Source organism: Lepisma saccharinum, unplaced genomic scaffold, assembly GCF_977018435.1.
Source record: "Lepisma saccharinum unplaced genomic scaffold, izLepSacc3.1 HAP1_SCAFFOLD_596, whole genome shotgun sequence".
In the NCBI taxonomy this organism is placed as follows: domain Eukaryota; kingdom Metazoa; phylum Arthropoda; class Insecta; order Zygentoma; family Lepismatidae; genus Lepisma; species Lepisma saccharinum.
The window spans coordinates 25763-47616 of record NW_028143269.1 but is presented as its reverse complement, the minus strand read 5'-3'; the positions used below and the strand labels follow the sequence as shown (position 1 = coordinate 47616).

At 36.5% G+C, this 21854-nt stretch overlaps 1 protein-coding gene across 1 annotated transcript; it reads left to right on the top strand.

Annotated features, from left to right (window-relative positions):
• Nucleotides 1–19872: 19872 nt before the first annotated feature.
• LOC145983054 (zinc finger BED domain-containing protein 4-like) lies at nt 19873–21138 on the top strand. The gene has a single exon (XM_083116334.1). It carries the CDS (start codon nt 19873–19875, stop codon nt 21136–21138), a length of 1266 nt encoding a protein of 421 aa, XP_082972460.1.
• The last annotated feature ends 716 nt before the right edge of the window (nt 21139–21854 follow it).

Sequence of the window (21854 nt, the reverse complement as noted above, 5' to 3'; positions counted from 1 at the left end):
TACGAAGTCAGACACATTTCTATGCATGGAAAAACGTGAACAGTTCAGAACCTGGAGAATCGAAATGATACTGATCTGGAATCATTGCGTGAAATATTTTAGAGGAAACCTGTACTCTCAAGATGATAAAACAAAGTGATTGAGTGAAACAATGATATGAAATAATGTCGTATTGAACACTTAAGGTTTGAACACAATGTGTTTGAACAGTGAATATTCTCTACGTAATTACATAGTAAAATGATGGCATGCAGTGTAATCTATGCCTTATCAAAAGTGAATATTCTTTCTTTCAGATTTGTAATAATTATAAACTTTGGTTCCAGGATTTGATTTTGGGTATTACGTGGGCGAATCAAAAAGTAAGTTACACCCGAGCTGTGTTCCTGTACTAAAAGAGATAAAGTAATCACGTTTCGTGGCAACACTGTCCGGAATGTATTTTCCCCATACCCAAAGCAACCATACTGCAGCGAGTGGTCACCGTGTGAGTATGACGCATCGAATTGGTGTGGCGTCCAAAATTAAGGTGCGCTCTGTTGTCCGTCTTTTGTGGGCATGAAGACATAACAGGAGTGAAATCCATCGCCAAATTGTCGATGTGTATGGTGGGAATGCAATGTCACATCCCATGATCATTAAATGGTGCCAGATGTTCAAAGAGGAAAACATGAAAGTGATCGACGAACAGTGTGTCAGGCAGCCTGCAACTGGAACACTATCGACAAAACGGAGCGTGTTAATGCAATCATCCTTGCCAACCACCAAGTGAAAATTAAGAGAGATTGCAAGTGAACTAAACATATATTATGCTAGTGTGTCTATGCTGATTCATGACCAGTAGGGTGTATCGTAAACTATGCTCCCACTGGGTGCCGCGATTGTTAAAAAAGTTAAATGTTCATGCATTTTTGTCCAATAATTATTTTCTTTCTAATGTGTTTTGTTTGTTTTGTACAGGGAGGTGTAACTTACTTTTTGATTTGCCATAGTATATACAGTATTTTGAATCATGATTTAAGTTTCCATTGTCGATGCAAAGGACACCAGTGATAACGTAATATTACAATAATCAATTTAAGGGCCAAAAACAAAGTAAAAAAAGTCCCTCATGGACCAAAACAAAAAAAGAACTATTGTGCTAGTAATGGTTATGGTTAAGTGTTATAATGAGCTATACTAATTTTATATTCATATGTTTAGTTAATCAACATACTGCTCGTTTGTTCTTGATGGGTATTTAGTTGTTTATGCATGAAAATATGTATTATTATTATTACTGCTAAAAATTTTCTGTTTAACAGTATTGATAGTTTCCTGCTGTACTACTATATCGTTTCAAAGGAATTTCTGACATGTATGAACCAATAAATGATACACTCAGACATGCGACCTTCGGAGATGTGGCATCTTGACAGGGGGGTATCGTGACTTGTAGGTAAAAATTAGAAGGTGTATTTGAAAACGAAACATTACGGAGACAGGATGTTCTCGTCGGTTTGGAAAGCAGACCTTACAAATTCCATTACTTGCCTCATCCGTGGAAAGGTACCAGCCTGACAGACGGATATGAATCGATTGGTATTGGAATATGTCAAGCAAAGCAACCGAACCGATCTGAGAAGATCGGAAGGAAATTTCGAGATCAGTTTTGGATTTGATTTAAGTGAGTCAACATCTTGGAAGAAAGAGCGCAGGTGTGTACCTGGAGGACGGAGGCGTCTCTCCGAACTGAGAAAGGTCTGAGCCTTGTTACACAACCTCTCGCTAGCCCCATTTCATCATCCTATACTTTGATCCCGGTAGTTAAAATTAACAAATAAGGGAAGGAGGAAACATATGTGACATCTCGAGTTATGTATAAATATATTTACATTGATTTGCAGATAATTTTGATACGTTATATGATCTTCTATAGGATTTGCGTTGTCGTCATCAGGCACGTATCCAAGGTTCTAGAGCCCCTCGAAATTTTTCGGATTACACTTGATAAATCAGGGTTTTTTAAGTGTGTGAATTAAAATAAATTGACTGTAATTAAAGGAGAGAAATAATTATCGAGGAAAGACGGAGAACGCCCTATAACCCTATTATTGACAATAAATAGCACGTATCCAAGGTTAGGGGTCGCCCCTATGTTTCAGTTAAGGTTAGTTAAAATGAGGTTTTTGGCTTCTTGAATAATGTGACGCTAATTTAAGGAGAAATAATAATCAAGGCAAGACGGAGAATATTCTATAACCCTGTTATTGATAATGTCGCACGTAAACTTTTCTTGCTCTTTCGCTATTCTTGTTGTAGCAAGCCTGAGCATTGTGTAAAGATTTGTCATCATTTGGAAGTTGCACAACAAAGGTAGCGTCACGAGTAGGACGATTCGTTGTATTATATATTCTCTGGAAAGCGCTATAGGGGACGTTCTTGTATAGGAGGTGGATCTGCCGAATATTCGAGAATCTAATGATATAAATAGGCGGCTTCAATTTCCCGGATTATCAGTACAACAGAATCGGTTAATGACATTTGAGGAGTAAGTGTGACAATTCATACAGTCGATTAGTTATCAGTCAGTGTCCATTGATAGTTTTACGAGATTTAGTGATTCGAAAATGAGGAGCACTTTTTCCCCGTAAAGTACCAGTTGGGGTCAAAAGCTGAGGACATTGACGCATGGCCGGACTGGGACACCGGGTATAATCTTGGTGCGCCCTCTCGTCTCGGCACCCTTCCGAAGACATAAATTCCGTCCTTTTTTCTCTACCGCTGACAATCTGTCACAGATATAGCAGGTGGTGATTAAACATTTTATTTTCTGTTCTCTCGTGAACTTCCACAGGGGCGAATTACGGGTCAAGGAAGCCGGGTGACTGACCGGTGCGTCGCCCTCGGAAAGGGGACGCCAAACCGAGAATTTCCACTTTGATTAGCATCAAAACATTAGTTCTGATTGATTAAGCGTGGTTATTTATTTATTTGTTTGTTTGTTTGAGTTTATATTTAAGTCCACTTTATGCACAGAAAAGCTAATCGAGACTAGTCTTATAGTTTAAAGTGCGAACATACACAATATGTGCCTTCACCTGGTGCGTGGCTAATAGTAATAGAAGTTGCTGTTGAATAATATATTAACAGTATATAAAATGACAATTCACACAAAAAACAATATCAACAAGTAAATAAAAAAGCTGTACTACAGTCTATACCTAGGTACATTACTACAGTGGCCTTTATGTTTAAATTCTATCATTAAAATACGAGTTTCATATTTTGATTTCAAAAATGCCTTCTCTATTGTAAGATGTCTCTTCTATTCCAATTATGGGCATATAATCAGCCGTATTCTACCATCAATGACATTTTTTGTACAATATCACTGGTCACAATTAACATAAAATCCGCTCTGTGTGTCGAATTATTGTTGGTGGGGATTTCTTTTCATTTTACTATATTTCACTACTTACATTAATGTTAACAACTGCACATTAACTTCCAATAATGAGTGTGGTATTTGGAAAAAAATTCAGCGTACCCTCCACGCACACACAAAACTCACTCTGCTTGTAAGACACGTAGAGAGCCACGGGGGCCGGAGAAGTGAAATTTCGAGTGTGAGACTGCCAGCTTGTCTTCCTCCCGAAAAAAATGAAGTAGGATCAAATGATCGAGCAAATGTCTGACGTTCTAAGTTGGTGTCCGACTACCACACGGGAGCCCGGGTTTGACTACCAGGGCGCTTGATCTCACATGTGATTAAGAATAAGTCACGTTTCATTTATGTAAGGAAACGAGGTATGTAATAGACTTTTTATAGTAGTGTGCATGCTCCAGATATATTACGTTTCAAAATTCTGCATATTTTTATGACTTTTTGTGAATTTCCTTCATTTAGCCTCCACCAGGGTTGTCAAATTTCCATGAACCCATAAGTTCTAATGGGTTTTATTCTGTTCCGTTGCAGGACCGGAACCTTTTATCTCGCACAATTTAAAGTCGGTCCAAGTAGTGTATTCTTACATTCAAAAAGGTTTACTGGATAGTATTTAAATTGATCCGGAATATAATTCCTGCACCGAATTTTAATTAATGCGTGAAAATAGGTTCCTAGACAGTGTTGAAACTCAGCTGCAAACAAGGTTCCTGAACCGTATTAAAATTCAACCGGGAAAAGGGTTCCTGAACCGTATTTAAACTCAACCGGAAAAAGAGTTCCTGCACCGTATTTAATTTCATACGGAAAAATGTTCCTGGACCGAACTGAAAACTTTACAGATGAAAAGATTCCTTACGGTCCAGAACCCATTTACGCTTGCTGATTTTTTCCCCTGGACAGGAATTGAATTTATTTAAAATTCCTGGACCTTTAACAACCCCGGCCTCCATCCGCAAATGCAGACACTGTGGCTGCTGCTTAGGTGGTAAAGTTGACAAGACATACAAATAGAATTAATCCGAAGCTATATAACGCATAATACTTAATTACATAATAATATCATGAAATTTGGTGAGCCAAGTTACTTACCAAACATTTTCTGTTATTTGCTTATCCTAGTGGGAGCCCTTGGTGGTGAACTCGGTTCCTGCAAATTCAAGAGGGAATTTTCTAATTTTCATTTCTATTTGGGCCGACAACTCCGTGGTGGAGTGGTTAGCAGGTTACGCTACGAAGCAGAGTGTCCCGGTTTCGAATCCCGGTCCTTTCATCAGTTTAATCTTAACTCCTTTTCATCTTCACGATTAGCCAAAAAGTGTCAGAAAAGTGAAGTAAACTGAACCAAGTCAATTAATCATATCTATTTAGTTATTTTCCGCCGCTTTTCTACCTATTGGGTTAAATGCAACGATGAGATTGAGTGATGATCTAAAGAAATAGCGATGCGAGAGAAATGATTCAACAACACATGTCCAAGGTCTGAACCTGGGACCTGTGGTTTCGGAGCGCGTTATGATCATGCTTCGGGAATGGAATCCTTTGAATGAAAAACTATAAAAGTAGGGTGAAAGAGATCAACATGGTACTGTAAAAAAAAGCCATGGTTAGGTTCTCTAAAGACAACTACAATTATTCATTAAAATTAATTTTGAAGGACAAAGCCTGCGAAGTGTTTTCCATTCGGTTACGCGTGGTCACCACATCGAGTCTCATCTAATTTTAAGAGTGGAATTCGTTTACATATTGATAGCAAGTAGCTTACCAATTGTCCTCACGATGTTGGGTGATCACAGACTCGGGAATTGTTATTTCTATTGTCATCATATATTCAGTTTTGCACACACAAAAAAGATTACTTTTAAGAATTAGATGTGTGCATAACATTTCTTATATATCGTCATCATTCTCCAATGTGCACAGCACGACGCCACAAAGACTCTGGCATGTCCCATAGAATAGTGGTTAACGGTGTCGCCTTTGACTAAAGGGCGCCGGATTCCATTCTGGTATAAACAATATACGTACAGTGGTGGAAAAAAGTTCTTCCCCATAAGACTTTAATGGCAGTAAATAATGCCGGAAAGGTAGGCAACACACATTGCACCTTTAGGTGATCGGGTGATTCTGTCTGTCTCAAGGAGCAACTCGTCTTTCATGCAATAGCCAACAGACACAGGAAATGTAGGAAAGTCACCTGACATCAGGTGGAATGTTGTTCGTCATAAAATCGCCTTTTCTCAAGCCAGGTCCCAGAACCGACAAGAGTTATATGTCCGAAAATGATTCCCCTAAAACCGTTGAACGAAACGCTAAAATAATTCTTGCCTTAATTACAAAGGCTACTATACTATATGTGCCGCGGTAGTTCGGTCGTTAGCGAGTTTGATTACCATGCGAGAGATCTGAGTTCGATCCCCGACTGGGGAGAATTGGAATTTTGTCCACCTGTTCAAGTGGCTCCGGCGCCCACCCAGCGTCGTATAAAGTGGGTACTTGTAAGAAACTTTTTTTGGGGGGGTAAAGGCGGCCAGGGGCGTGGTGCTGATCACATTATCCCCACCTTCGGCCGTAACAAGAAAGTGTGGGACCCTAACTCCGCACCCCCTACATGCCTTCATGGCTTGGTGCAAAGCGAAAGTTAGCACTTTGCTTTTTCGTTTACTATACGTCCCGATTTTGTCGGAACTGAACTTTCTAATTTCTATGCGGAATTTCTTCCATGTTCCGTAGGGATGTGAATAGGCTCCCGTTTTTCTTGATACAATCCATCCATGTTATATTTCGTTATTAAAACCACAGCCGATATCCTGTGTGTGTGTGGGGGGGGGGTATAATTAAAAAATGTGAGGTGATACTTTTCTCACTACTCCATTCTCCGATTCTTCGTATCCGAAATAACTCTCAATTCCACACACTGAAAATGTAGCATTTCCTACATCTTAGCATGCAAATATCTAGCACCAAAGTAATGTGTAGGCACATAGTGGTTCGGATACCACTTTAAACTGTAGGTGCATTCCCAATTAGTCTTACTGTGCATAAAATGGACTTAAGACACCAAATGAACCAACCAACACAATCCCGTTATCGTCCAGATTATCGAAACCAGAAGCTTCGTCGCGAATAGCATAAGCAGGAAGACAATGTGAAATTACCGAACAGAAACAGAACCTAGAACGGCTAGATTGGATTAAATCGACGATACAGCACGCGTTCTAAAATGAAGAAGAATACGTAAGTTGAAGGACCTCGATACACACACACACTTTTCCTCCCATCAATGGTAAGATATCTTTCTTGCAGAGAAGCCTTTAGGTAGGGCTTCAAGGCCACGACGAAAAAGTGTTTTACATGCAATGACAGGACCAAAACACGGGTCTAGTTTGATATGAAAGCTGTGTTCCACCTTATTTCGTACGTCATTGATAACAGGAACACGGCCTCGTCTGCTAACCCTAGTTTCGTAGATCAGACGCCTGTTTGCAACCCTTTGGTTCCGTGACTTTCGCTCGTAGTTAGCAAGAGTGAATGACTCACCAGATACCTGTTGCCTGTGAGCTTATACAAGAATAGATATTTCGTTAGCGTCTGTAAGTATTGTTTCATCTGCAGTTATATCAGTTAACGTTCGAATTGTTTCCTAATGGTTACGTTATTTATAAATTAGTTCTCGAGAGTGAGCTTTCTATCTATTTGTATGTAAGGGGGGGATATAGAATGCATGTATTATTTTTTTCCTGAAACAAGAAGAAATTCCAAGACAAAAAAAGAGTCGTAGAAGAGTAGTTTACAAAAAAGAAAGAAGAAAACGAAAATGTAAATGTTTAAATAAATTATTGTATAGATCGAGTGAATAATATTTTCTCACGGGGCCTCCTCGATGGCGTAATGATAACGTCGTCACCTTATAATCAAGGGATCCCGGGTTCGATTCACGGTGGATGCACGTAATAGTTCGTATGTCATTTTAAACTGAAGGTCCAGTCCAGATTAGCTTATCTGTGCAGAAAAACTAAAAAAAGAAATTGTCACAGTGTTAGAACATGTCATGTTCAACCACATACAAAAGAGAATAATTTATTCCATGTTGGAGTTCACATTTAACCAACACAATTATGAATCGCAACGTATTTTCTAAGATCCATTTTAATTATACGTGCATGATAAAATAACAGAAGTTGAGGAAAGAGAAAGCCAAGCGAAACACATATGCCTTCTCCAGAATTTCAAATCTCGTTACGTAAGGTTCTGGGTTGAAGTCCCGGGCACGCATGACTCTCTTGTTCTTGCCCTTTTATCTGCTCTACTGTATTTCATCATAAATCGTCGTAATGGTTTACCTACAGGGGAGGAATAATGACAATAATTGCCAATACAAAGCCAATAATGAACAGAACAACAACTCAATTAGGGAGATGTCAAGAAATAAACAAGACTTGACAGTGTCTCCGTCTCTCGGTTTCTCGAATTGAAAATTGCTCTCCCGTTCTCGGTCTCGGCTAGTTAAATATAGAAATCGAAAAAGTATGTGAAGATACATATATTTCATATATCCCGGTTTTATAGGAGATTTTGTGAGAGATGAAATAAGTACTCTTCGATCATGTTTATTTTTATTAGTTTTGTTACGTAACATCACTTTTCTTCCTAGTCGCGGACGAGTGACCATTACATGAAATTAATGACGAAATACTCAAACACCTGTGACAAGGACGATACTCAAATCCGGGAACTTTGGTGACTAGATCGAATGTCGACCACTTAATGAGCTTGCCCACCGAGTCTGCTTAATGTTGCTTGTGTCAGGTAATTCGAAATAACTGTCAATATCCCACATTCATTATCATTTGTTTCATAATTTATCTTATTGATGTTATTAACGTGAAGTCGAAGAAATAGTTGAAAGGCAATAATGCAAGATTGAATGTCTATGATGTTACTTCGTCGCCGAATAATATGACGTGATATTATGATGTGAATATATTAATAATATAATATGCCTAGTCATTCCATTGATTGATCCCAATTGCGCACACAAAATATGATATAATGTTCACTCCTAACCAACCTCCGTGGCGGAGTGGTTAGCACAGCGCGCTACGACAGCATGGGCCCCTGGTTCGAATCTCGGCTTGGCCATGGGTGTTCTTGGTGAGTGTCCGTTAATCAATGTCATCATATCATCACTCATTACTCATCTTCATCGTCGCTATTTGCCAAAAGTGAAAGAATAGCGACACTAAATAACAAAAATCCAATCAAATGGATCATCTTCACCGATTTAATTCTATACGGTACCAAATTCCCAGTTTATTACTGCTTCTTGCTTCATTTTACTGCATCTCAATTGTTTTCCGATTCGAAAAAAATTGGAATGTTGAGCAGTTGATTGTGCATTGTTTCGTGTTTTGGATTGATTAATTAACGTCGCATTAATTAGTTTTAGACCAATCGTGACAGAGGGAATCGAGAGCACAAAGGAAGGGGAAAAGACAAGTTAGAGACCACGGCTCTCTTTAAAGGTAGGGTTCCTTGAACACGACTGAAGTGACTGCAGAATATTATGGATAAAATTTGTTTCGCTTTTTCCTTTTATTTCTGTTTCAGTTATTTTACTTCGCATTCTTCTCCCACTGGCGTTAATCGTGTCGGTGAGGAAGAATTATAAACTCGTGAAATGGACGATGGGACAAAAAATATATATGCCTCTCCCACGGTTCGAAACTGTGACCACAAAATATTGTCTTATTTTTAAAATTTACGCAAAATATGGTTTCACTCGTCTCTTTCTCAAGGCGTTCCATTGCCTCTCCGATGGCGTAGTGGTAACGTCTTCGACATGTAATCAAAGGCTTCCGAATTCAATACCAGATAGAGAAACATTTGGTTCGGATCCCACTTTAATCTGTAGGTCCAGTGCATAAACTGGACTTAAACCATTAGCGTGTGGCATGTGGCCTGTGATGAGAACCATCATTTCAGTGAACCTTCTTGACAATGACTAGTATCACTCGAAAAATATATTCTTACGAGTAGATCTTGTTAAGAAACCAGTTGCTGAAATGTTCTTCTTGAGGCCATGTAGCACCCAGCTGTTGTTTGTTGTTGCTGGAGCATGAGTCATGCGATTCATGCTATCAATGCTCAATCCTTCCCGAGAACTAAGATCCACCAGACAAACTTAAGCGAATAATTTGTTATTTGTGTTGCATAAACAACAGGCTTTAAGACGTTACGAAATTCTAGGTCCCGTGGCCCAGGTAATTCTTTCTCCGACTGTACATGTATGTATGTATGTACTGTATGTATGTATGTATGCATATCGCGTGTGCGTAAATTGAGTTCTTCACCCTCCCTCACCAACCTTCAATGATTTCACATCCTGGAGTAAAGAAATTTCTTGTTAATTACAGTGGTACGCAGATGCGATGGTCCTTTTTTCTTCCCCCCAACACTCACTGATTTAAGCCTGGTGAGTGCCATAGCTGTTTGTACTAAGCCCCGCGACAGGTTTTCAGAAACATTTCGCATATAAGACCCAAACGTGCACACAGAATGTAGTTGAGCTGTAATACTGCCAATTTTCTCAGTCTAGGATATGAACAGCTTGGCGGTTGAGGCAAGACTGGCACGGGAGATGAGGGTGTCGTTCTCGAGTGAAGTAATACGTAAAACCGGCTGCAAACTTTACATGTCATGGGGTTTAGGACAGATCGAAAATTCCCTCAAGAGATCACATATTTTGATAAACAAAGCCAGGTATCCTACATGACAGTCAGACATCCTACTGACTGGAGCACCATGGTTGCAAACATCCATTGCAATCTCACTATATGTTTTTGCATTATGTTTCATAAAAGTATATTTCATCATAGAATCTATGTGGTGTACTTCATTTCTCCACACTGTCATTATAAACAACAAATAATACCTTAAATCAGAGGTTCCATAACTTTTTTGTTTCGTGGCACCCTTAGTGTTTCAACATTTTTCAGCGGTTCTAAAGTCACAATGTAGGCCTATCTAATACTTGCATTTCTCAGTTAGTCTGGTTATGTTGCTTGCATTAAGTTAAATTATATTAAATACGCATATTTAAAATTCAGAAGCATTTCACATGTAAAAAGTACAAAATAAGCACATATTTGGAAGTAATTGCAATTTCATGGAACATTTCACACTGCCTCTGTAATAGTGATGGGTCATGGCAGTTCCTTTTCGGGAAGCAGTTCACCGGAGCTCGCTCACCGAAAGGAACCGTTTAAAGGAAGTCATTCAAAGGAACTACGAGGCCATGGAGCATGCTCTCGGACGAGGCAGTTCCTTTTACAAAGGCAGTTCACTGGAACATGCTCGTTGAAGGAGTCGTTCACAGGAGGAGAGTAGTAGGGATAACACTTACCGTCAATCGCTATTTAATATTCGCAATTTATTTGCATGTACTTAGAACTTATTTGCACGGGTGTTAATTAATTTGCACGTACTTAGAACTAATTTGCAAGTACTTAGAATACTTTACATTTATGTATTTGCATGTTTATAACTTTTTATGAATATATAATTATTTATTTTATGAAAAATATGTATATAGAAGGTAATTAGAGGTACTAAACGCTATGCATATGGTTTTATATTCATTACTGCAAAGTATGTAATGTATGAATCGATAATATTAATGTTTATAATATTGAAAATAAGAGTTTATGGTTTATGAACCGCTATGAAAGGTGGTAATGGGTGTAGGTACAGGTCCAATTACGAAAGAAGACGGTCCCGGTACTCGAACCCGCGATATGCAACGGTAATAATTAGTACTATGCAATAATTTCATTATGTTATGAAAGACGGTGGTTTTACACGCTAGACAGAATACTGTCTCCGAATCTCAACTCCGCTCTGAGGGTAGACGAGAAAGGAATTTGGGAGATGAGCGGTCAAGGTCAAATGACGTCACAACGTCAGAACAAAGAAAGAACGGGAGAACCTGATTCACCAATCAGAGAACGCGTCGGTAGATTTTCAGAACCGGTTTTTCCAAGGTTAACCAGTACGCAAGAACAGGAGAAAGGTATGCAATACTGTAGGGCAGGGGAGGGATTGATCCAGACAACAAAGGATGTCTGGAATGCGCAGCAATGGTCGAATATCTGAAGCTATGCGTCGCTTGTAGAACCGGTTTCCGCCGCCAATTAATATTCCGCTCAGGGTTGCTCTAAGGCACAGGACGCTTTAGCGAGGTTTTTGGATACCCAATTAGATTGGAGCGAGAATTTTACTTTGAACAAGGAGAACGAAGCGTAAGGGTTTATTATATGTACTAGGAAGAAGGGAGACCTATCAGGGACTGGGCCTACAGTTTTCACTATTGCTTTTATCACAATTTTTAATACAATTTTCTAAAATTAAAAGTTATAATAGTACATATTTGTTAGTAGAAGTTTTTATACTAGGGTAAATTGTTTTGTTGTTAAAGTAAAATATGTTAGTTAATGTAAAATTAGAGTAATTAAAATTCAATTTTTCAAAGTTAAAGTTTTAAAAATACAATTTTCTAAAATTAAAAGTTATAATAGTACATTTTTGTTAGTAGAAGTTTTTATACTAGAGTAAATTATTTTGTTAAAGTAAAATATGTTAGTTAATGTAAAATTAAAATAATTAAAATTCAAAAAAATAAAAAAAATACTAAACAAATAAAGATCTAAGAAAACAAGCAAACAACCTAAGTCAAATTCAAGCAGCAAGAGGAATACACAGAAACCAACATGGCATCCAGAAAGAGAAATCAATAGTCACAACCATAGCACAGTTTAAAAACTACATAGCTTAAACCTTAGAGAAACATAAAACTGCAAACACAATATATCTAGATTCTTCCAAGGCATAGGATAGAGTAAAAAACATGGCTTGCTTTAGGACAAACTCAACAACATAGGAATAAAATAGACAAGCAATCCTTTTTTCAGTAGAAAATTCCAGTTACTCAAGTAAGCTACATCATACGTAGTACATAAGAAGAGCAAATGAACATCATCAGCAGTAAACCATCATGCAACTTCTACCTGCTGAAACAACTAAGTGAGTATAATTTATCAGAAAAAATGCCTACGTTTCAGCCTAATTTACCTCTACATTAATAATACTACCAGAATACTAAGGCTTCAAAAGTGAACACTAAGAAAAATATTCAGACTAAAGTATAGGGCATCTTGCAAAGGATTATTACTCCCTACATCTACAAGTCAATAACAATTATTCTAAATACTACGAACTTGGACAAAATATAGTCAAATACACAACACAAGAAGGAAAATAATTACAAGTAAAACAGCAGACACTCAATATCTCAAAACAATCATGTAAAAATATTCTACAACAAACTGCCTCATAACATAAAACTGCTAAGTCCCCACAACATATACAAATACAATCAATAAAAACTACTTGAAATGGGAAAACTGACTACAGTCTCACAGACTTGATGTAAAATAACAGCAAAACTTAGAAGCATGCACAGTCAATAGTGCTCAATTTGCATACAGTTCACATGCAAACTCTCATGAAAAGGTTCAAAACAGTCTCCCAGCTCAGTTCTCATCTATACTTGGACAACAAAATCCTGCAACAAATTCTCAGAAATCCTACCTTTCCTACCCTTGCTTAAATAGCTAAAGTGCAATCTTCATACTAAAATATTGAAAAAAGGCATATCTATTTACATAAAAGTGTGAACACATGTGTTTGTCTGCGTGTACTCTTAGATAAATTGATAAAGAAAGCAATATAGTTATAAATCAAAGACTATACCTAATAATATTAATTTCAAAATAAGCTGATAGAAAAAGATATAATAACTACAGTATAAGCTTTTAATTTTTGTTAATTACAAAAAATAAAAGTTAAATACAGTAAATAAACTTGGTCCCTTACATTGAAAAAGGAACATAAATTGAGAGTATTTGAAAATAATATCCTTAGGAAAATATTTGGACCTAAAACAGATGAGGAGACAGATGAGTGGAGAAGAATACATAATTTGGAAGTACATAATTTGTATTCATGTCCAGATATAATTAGAGTGATTAAATCAAAAAGACTTAGGTGTGTAGATCCTGTGGTACAAATGGGAGAGGAAAGAAGAGTATACAGGATTCTTGTTGGGAAACCTGATGGTAAAAAACCAATAGAAAGACCAAAACAAAGATGGAGGGATAATGTAGAGATGGACCAAAAGGAAATTGGTAGGGAAGAAAAGGAGTATATAGATCTTGCTCAGGACAGGGGCAGATGAAAGGCATGTGTTGCTGCAGCCATGAACCTTCGGGTTTAAGAAGGCTAGAGAGTTAGTTATTTATACATTAAATAAGCATAATATTTGAATTGTAAGTAGAGAATATAACAAATGTACAATGCATTGTGCGAAAACTATGTCAACTTTGCATTATAAGCAGAAAATTAAACCAGTTTGCCTTAGAAATACATTTTAAAAATAGCCCAAAATAGCATGCGTAATAGAAAATTAAGAAAACTTTCTGAAGCATAAAAGTACTGACTAGTGCTGAATGAATCAATTACTGTAAAATATTATTCTCTGATTCAAGTAATTTAACTGTAAACATCATCTTTTGTGTGTAAAATATAATTGTTAGTTGAACTGATAAGTACAAATATTAACTTTATACGCCTTGATACACTCTAAATAACATAACTTTGATATATAAATTAGTAACAATTTGTTAAAATTAAGTTAAACTGTAGAATTGTTTTCTTAAATAAATATAAATATAAAGTAAAAATAATAAACAAATAATTCCTTCATTTCCTATTTAAAGGATGCCAAACAGTGTAAACCAGTTGTCAGTGGCTAAATAACATAAAATTTAAAGGCAGTAACAATATTTTTAAAAAATACTGTTTTTTACTTAAATTTGTGAATTAAATACTAGTACATTTTGTCAAATTATAAATAAAATATACCTATTTCTTTGGTATTTGTACTAAAGTGAATAAAATGTTACTAAAACTTGGCTAGTACAGTAAATCTGAGAGTTTTAGCTTTATTTGTCTGTAACTTGATATAATTGTAACTTGTTAATCTCGCCAAACACAATCTTTACCTCAATTTTGGAAGCTAGCTGCACTTTAGCGTTTCGAATTACATATAGTGAAGGCCTCTATAGTGGAAAAATACACCCAGTCTGTAAAAATTTGGAAATGTTGTCTCCTTCTCTGTCGAACCAGACCAAGAGTGTTCTCAAGTGTTTCAATATATTTCTTAACATAACTAACTTTTCAAAAAAAAAACCTTGTGCCCAGATAGCTTAGTTGGTATAGCGTTAGGCTTTTAACCTATCTGTCCAGGGTTCGAGTCCCTGTCTGGGCGATTACAATTTTTAAATTTTGTCATCGGATCTTGTGCAGAATGGATATAAGATATGTTTACAGTCTAACAGATTATTACTTATCTTAAAATTTTGCAAATAAGCTTTTAAGTTTCTCAAATATCAGCATCTTTACTAACAGTACAGCATAACCAGTATTATTATGATAGAAAAGTCCTGGTGGTAGAACCTACACCTACTGTATTATCTCTGTGGTATTAACTTACATGCAGCCCATAACTTTTGGGACTGTTTCTCCTCCGTTACATTTCCTCGCCATTTACCCTTAGCGTCGCGATTAGCCTCAGAAGCAAAGAAAGCGAAATCTTATATTTGTTCTTTTTATATCTCTGAAACCACCTATACTATAGAACTACATTTAATGAATTTTGCAGTCTTCCTGTTTGATCTGTTAAATAATCCAGTCAATAAAAATATACTTGCATAGAAAAATATGTTTTTCAGATACTTTAATCGGGTAATCTGCTTTTGCGTACTTCCTCAGAAATATACACAATCATAGTTCTTTATAAATTTAGCACCTGATATAGAATAAGTCGAAGTCTAGTTAGAGTTGGCCTGTAAGTGCTTCTGGTACATGTAGTTACTTGAAAAGCAAATATTGGGTGTATAAAAGATAGCATTCTTGTGAAACAGTAAAAAATCAACCTCATTTCCTCGTAGCATTAGCTGTAAATGCTTCTTGCAGGTTAACAAAGCTCTGGCGTGTGGGCCTACATCACCTACAATCCTTTGTAAGGTTCGTGTTGTCCTATAAATTGTCGATATACATACTAAATCCCTAGTTACAGCCTAAGGTTTTAGTTTCAATCAGAGAATTTCAGTGTTCAGATAGTGATTGTGGCCTCGTATAATAAAGAAAATAGAAATAACCCAAATGTTGATGCACCCAAAAAACCAGTAATACTTCAAAAATACCTTGAAAAAGGCTATAAGGCTAAATTATTTTTCTAGCATAGAAAAAAAGTTTAGCAAGTGGACCTATGGTCCATATAGTCAGTCGTCTGTGAACTTCGTCTTGTCCTGTGAATTGAGAATATATTGATAAATGGTTATATATTTTTTTTTAAAAAAGAAACAATGTTAGTAAGCGTCCAGTTATGGACCCATCGGTAAAGGGATTTCAGTCTTTATAGACACACAATAATTTTCGTTACACTAAAAATTTGGCCTCGTATAAAAGTAAATAGTCGAAATGATAAACATTTCGTGTACTTTATCCAGTAAACCTTAGCTAGAAATACAATAACAGCGTTACAGACATAAAAATTAAGCAAGCTTTGATATTCTAGTAGCACATAATAAATATAAAATATCCTTTAAAATACTCTGACAAATAGTTGTGGGTTATCTGAAATCAAAATTTTCAAGCCCTCTCTCCTGCATCAATAGGCTCTAGAATTCACTAAGCCTCAAAATAATATTGGGTACATAAAATAAAAAGCAGATGGAGAGTGATGCTGATTGCATCATCTCCAAACAGCAAAAACAAAAGTATATGGATGGAGCCCTTCCTGATATATTTAGAAAACTTTACGTAGTATAAAAGTAACAAATTACTCAGCAAACTCTAAAATAAACAAACTTTCCTACGTAGCAGGCGTAACCTGACCTAAATAAATACATATAGAAATACAGAACCAAATATAGAATAACGGAAATCAGTAAACCCTAATAATAATAATAATAATAATAATATATTCTGTGGCTTACATTTTAGCTAAAAGTACTTTTTCTTTAGTGTTTTTGAAAAAAAATTAAATAAATACTAAACTCTAAATTAAAAATTTGTAAATGTATATATGATACGAAACAAAATAAATACAAATTAATACATACCCTGCAAAAAATCAGTAAAAAGGTTGGAAACATCTCTTTGTGCATCCAAAATATAATAACAAATCCTTCCTGACTGGATTAAATTGTGTTATTTGAGTAAACTAGAGAATAATCCTGTAAACTTGGAAAATATATCTGTGTGTGTGTGTGTGTGTGTGTGGATGTGTGTGAGTGCGTGTGTGTCCAAAATGTAATAAAAAAACACGTTCAAATCGTGTTATTTGAGTAAATATTAGGCTAAACTTGTGAAATAAACAGATAGAAGTTGAGAACACACACTTTGTGTGTCGAAAATGTAACTAAAAGTCTTTCCTGAACAGATTGAATTGTATTATTTTAGTAATAATAAGCCTAAACTTGTGAAATAAACAAATAAAAGTTGAGAACACACACTTTGTGTGTCGAAAATATAACTAAAAATCTTTCCTGAACAGATTGAATTGTGTTATTTTGGTAATAATAAGCCTAAACTTGTGAAATAAACAGATAGAAGTTGAGAACACACACTTTGTGTGTCGAAAATGTAATAAAAAATGTTGCCTGAATAGTATAAATAGTGTTATTTTGGTAAAAAATTAACATAAAGTTGTAAAATAATAAGTTAAAAATTGAAAAATATCTTTGTGAATCTAAAATTTAATGAAAAAATGTTGCCTGAATAGTATAAATAGTGTTATTTTGGTAAAAATTAACATAAAGTTGTAAAATAATAAGTTAAAAGTGGAAAAAAATGTCTTTGTGAATCCAAAATTTAATGAAAAAATGTTGCCTGAATAGTATAAATAGTGTTATTTTGTTAAAAATTAACATAAAGTTGTAAAATAATTAGTTAAAAATTGAAGAATGCAGTTTGTGTGTTGAAAATATAATAAAAAATGTTGCCTGAATAGATGAAATTGTGTTATTTGAATAAAAATACATAAAAACTTGTAAAAGATTTGACATAAAGTCAAAGTTTGGTAAAAAATAAACTCGATAATATATTAAATAGCACACAGTAACATAAATTTACTACCTAAATCAATAATTAAAGGGTCCTAGGTTCGATACCCCGTGATAAAAGCAAATAGTGAAAACTGTAGGCCCAGTCCCTGATAGGTCTCCCTTCTTCCTAGTACATATAATAAACCCTTACGCTTCGTTCTCCTTGTTCAAAGTAAAATTCTCGCTCCAATCTAATTGGGTATCCAAAAACCTCGCTAAAGCGTCCTGTGCCTTAGAGCAACCCTGAGCGGAATATTAATTGGCGGCGGAAACCGGTTCTACAAGCGACGCATAGCTTCAGATATTCGACCATTGCTGCGCATTCCAGACATCCTTTGTTGTCTGGATCAATCCCTCCCCTGCCCTACAGTATTGCATACCTTTCTCCTGTTCTTGCGTACTGGTTAACCTTGGAAAAACCGGTTCTGAAAATCTACCGACGCGTTCTCTGATTGGTGAATCAGGTTCTCCCGTTCTTTCTTTGTTCTGACGTTGTGACGTCATTTGACCTTGACCGCTCATCTCCCAAATTCCTTTCTCGTCTACCCTCAGAGCGGAGTTGAGATTCGGAGACAGTGTTCTGTCTAGCGTGTAAAACCACCGTCTTTCATAACATAATGAAATTATTGCATAGTACTAATTATTACCGTTGCATATCGCGGGTTCGAGTACCGGGACCGTCTTCTTTCGTAATTGGACCTGTACCTACACCCATTACCACCTTTCATAGCGGTTCATAAACCATAAACTCTTATTTTCAATATTATAAACATTAATATTATCGATTCATACATTACATACTTTGCAGTAATGAATATAAAACCATATGCATAGCGTTTAGTACCTCTAATTACCTTCTATATACATATTTTTCATAAAATAAATAATTATATATTCATAAAAAGTTATAAACACGCAAATACATAAATGTAAAGTATTCTAAGTACATGCAAATTAGTTCTAAGTACGTGCAAATTAATTAACACCCGTGCAAATAAGTTCTAAGTACATGCAAATAAATTGCGAATATTAAATAGCGATTTACGGTAAGTGTTATCCCTACTACTGAGGAGCTACCATACCAACATAGCTCGAAGTTTGTTTCGTTGGGCGGAGGAGGGGATGTGGGAGACTGCTTCTGGAGTGGGTGAAAATAATTAGAGGGGAGGAATCCACCTTCGCGTAAGAATGGAAGAGCACATAAACAGCTAAAAGAAACAATGTACTTACTGACCGACCGAGAGCTGCTTTCAGGGTGTGGGTGGGGGGGGGGTGAATTAAAATATATTTTAATGGATAATTGAACCTTAGCGGACAAAAAGTCCTCATCAGAAAGTCGAAGGCAAGCCTGAACAAAGCGGTGCCGTTAATAAGGGAAAACTTGGACAAGTTATATTCTCCCGTCCCGTCTTCCTTTCCAGAAATGAATTCCTACCCATTGTTGTCGCAGTGCAGCGCCTGGCGATAAGAGGGGGGGGGATCATTGTAAATATTTTCAGCGAGAGGGCTCGTCATGAATCGAGTTGCATTCGTTACGTTATTACAGATGGAGAGGAGTAGTTTGGATTTGTAGTAAAAGTATACGACCTTCCATAAAATTAAGTTTTGTGTTTTGTAGCTTGGACATTTCTGCGTGCACGCACATCTTCGTAGCTGATTTTGATCTAGTAATGGCTACAAAATCTAAACCGCGGAAAAGTGAAATATGGTGGTTTTTTTGCCGAACAAGCTAACAGTTCAGCAAAATGTAACTTCTGTGCGAAGAACATCTCTTTCAAAGGAGGAAATACATTTAATCTGACCCGGCGTTTAAGAAGAGTGCACCCAACAGTTTCTCTATCCATTGAACGTTTGAGACCTGCACAGAACCCCCTGGATAGTGAAATTAATGACGCTGATACTGAAGATTTACCAATGGCTAGCAGAGATGAAGCCGCTACACAATGTAATAAATCTGCAGCAGTGCCTCCAGAAAGGAAGAAAAGTGTCCCCCCATCTAGTCAGTGTACCGTGTCATCATACTTTCGTGCGCCTATGTCTGATAGAAAGAAACACGAAATTGATTTCTTGCTAGTCGAAACTATTGTTAAAAATTACTTGCCTTTTCAGATAGTTGAGAGTCCTCATTTTCAAAAATTTGTACAAAAACTAAATAATACTTACACATTACCAACTCGTAAAACTTAATCCAATGTGCTCTTATCCCAATTACACACCATGTCGAAGGAGAAAGTGAAAAATGACCTGGAAGCTGCAGAGACGGTAACCATTACGACAGACGGTTGGACTTCTACTGCTAATGAAAATTATTTGTCTGTCACAGCCCACTATATAAATAGTTCGATGGAACTGAAATCTGCTCTCCTGGAATGTTTTAAGTATGAAAAGAGCCACACTGCTGTAAATTTAGCTGAAGAACTTAAACGAGTTACTCGCGAGTGGGGTACTGAAGGGAAGGTTGTGGCTGTTGTTAGTGACAATGCAGCTAATATTGTTGCTGCAGTAAGACTGACAGAATGGAAACATGTACCATGTTTTGCGCACAATCTAAACTTCATCGTTCAACATGGCTTACAAAGCATTAAAGAACTTCAAACGAAAGTCAAGAATGTGGTTGAGTTTTTTAGAAGTCCACAGGCCAGGTACAAACTAAAGGCATTGCAGGAGCAATTAGGAGAGCCAGTTCTCACCCTAAAGCAAGACGTGATTACAAGATGGAACTTGACTTACGATATGCTACAACGCATCCTAGAAATCAAGAACTCGGTGATGTCAACTATAGCGATAAACTATCCTAATCTACAAAATATCACAAATGAGGACATTGCCGTGATAAGCCAGGTGTGCGAACTATTGAAGGTTTTCAAAGATTGCACCCAAGAAGTCAGCAGTGAAAAACAAGTTAGTGCTTCAAAAATCATACTTTTAACTCAGGCATTGAAAAAGTGGTGTTCTAGATTTATTAATCAGCCTGACGTGCTAACCCTAGCGAAATACATGGCAACCAATCTGCTGGATGCTTTAAATAAGCGCTTCAGGTCCATTGAAGAAAACAAAGTATTTTCAGAAGCAACACTGCTTGACCCCAGATTTAAACGCCATGGTTTTACAGACCAGAAGAATTTCGAAAGAGCTAAGCAGTCCATAATTTTCCAAGTGCGTGAGAAATATAAGCAAGCTGAAGATGTGGCACCAGTACCTGTAGTTTCTTCCTCACAAGAACAAAATTCAAGCATCTGGGAAGACTTCGACAAAAGCGTAATTTCGCTAGTGAGAAACCCAAACCCAACAGCAGCTGGTATCGTAGAAGTACAAAACTTCCTCGAGGAACCACTACTTCCGAGGGCAGGGAATCCTCTCACTTGGTGGTTGGAAGGCGTGAAGTGTATCCAACGCTTTTCCAATTGGCGAAAAAAAAACTGTGTGTTGTTGGGTCTTCCGTCCCTTGTGAGAGGGTGTTTTCGAAATCTGGACAAGTGCTGACACAGAGACGAAACCGCCTTGTAGGAAAAAAAGTATCCCAAATTTTATTTCTTAAGGAAAATTTGTGAAAAGGAATGCTGCTGTGTAATACTGATTACTGATAGATGTTATCTTAATAAGGAAAATTAGGTTCTATCTTAAAGGGTTTAGTTCTGGATAGTTTTCATATTTGAGGTGCATTAGTTAAGTGATACTTCCATAAATGAACTGTTCTTTCTTTTGCATAAGTTTGCAGTGATATATAATTATGTTTATTAGGTAAGAATTTCTTGTATAAAATTTATGATGTCAATAAAATATAAATGTACATTTAAATGTATTTGTGTGGTGTGTGTGTTACAAAGGTTTTCCAAATTTTTCGCCTTTTGTTGGATTGGTTGGTTATTTTACGTTGCGTTTTTGTACTGCTAGGTTAACTGTGACGATAAGATTAAACATGGGCGTCCGCTGTATTTTTTTGTAGGGAAGGGAAAACAAAGTATTTTTCCAAGGTGTCAAACGGGGCATATTTTCTCCCCAAATAGTATAATCTAAAAAAAACTTCAGTTTGAAGTAAGCATGCACCTGTAACGCCCTTCTATTAATTAACATACATTGAGATTGAAATGAAATTATATGTGAAAAATGTACAAATTATAGGTTGAAATTTATTTTCTAGGGTGGCAGTTGGCCTTCCCCACCTTTCCAAACGTTCATGCAATTAAATGGATATGCAG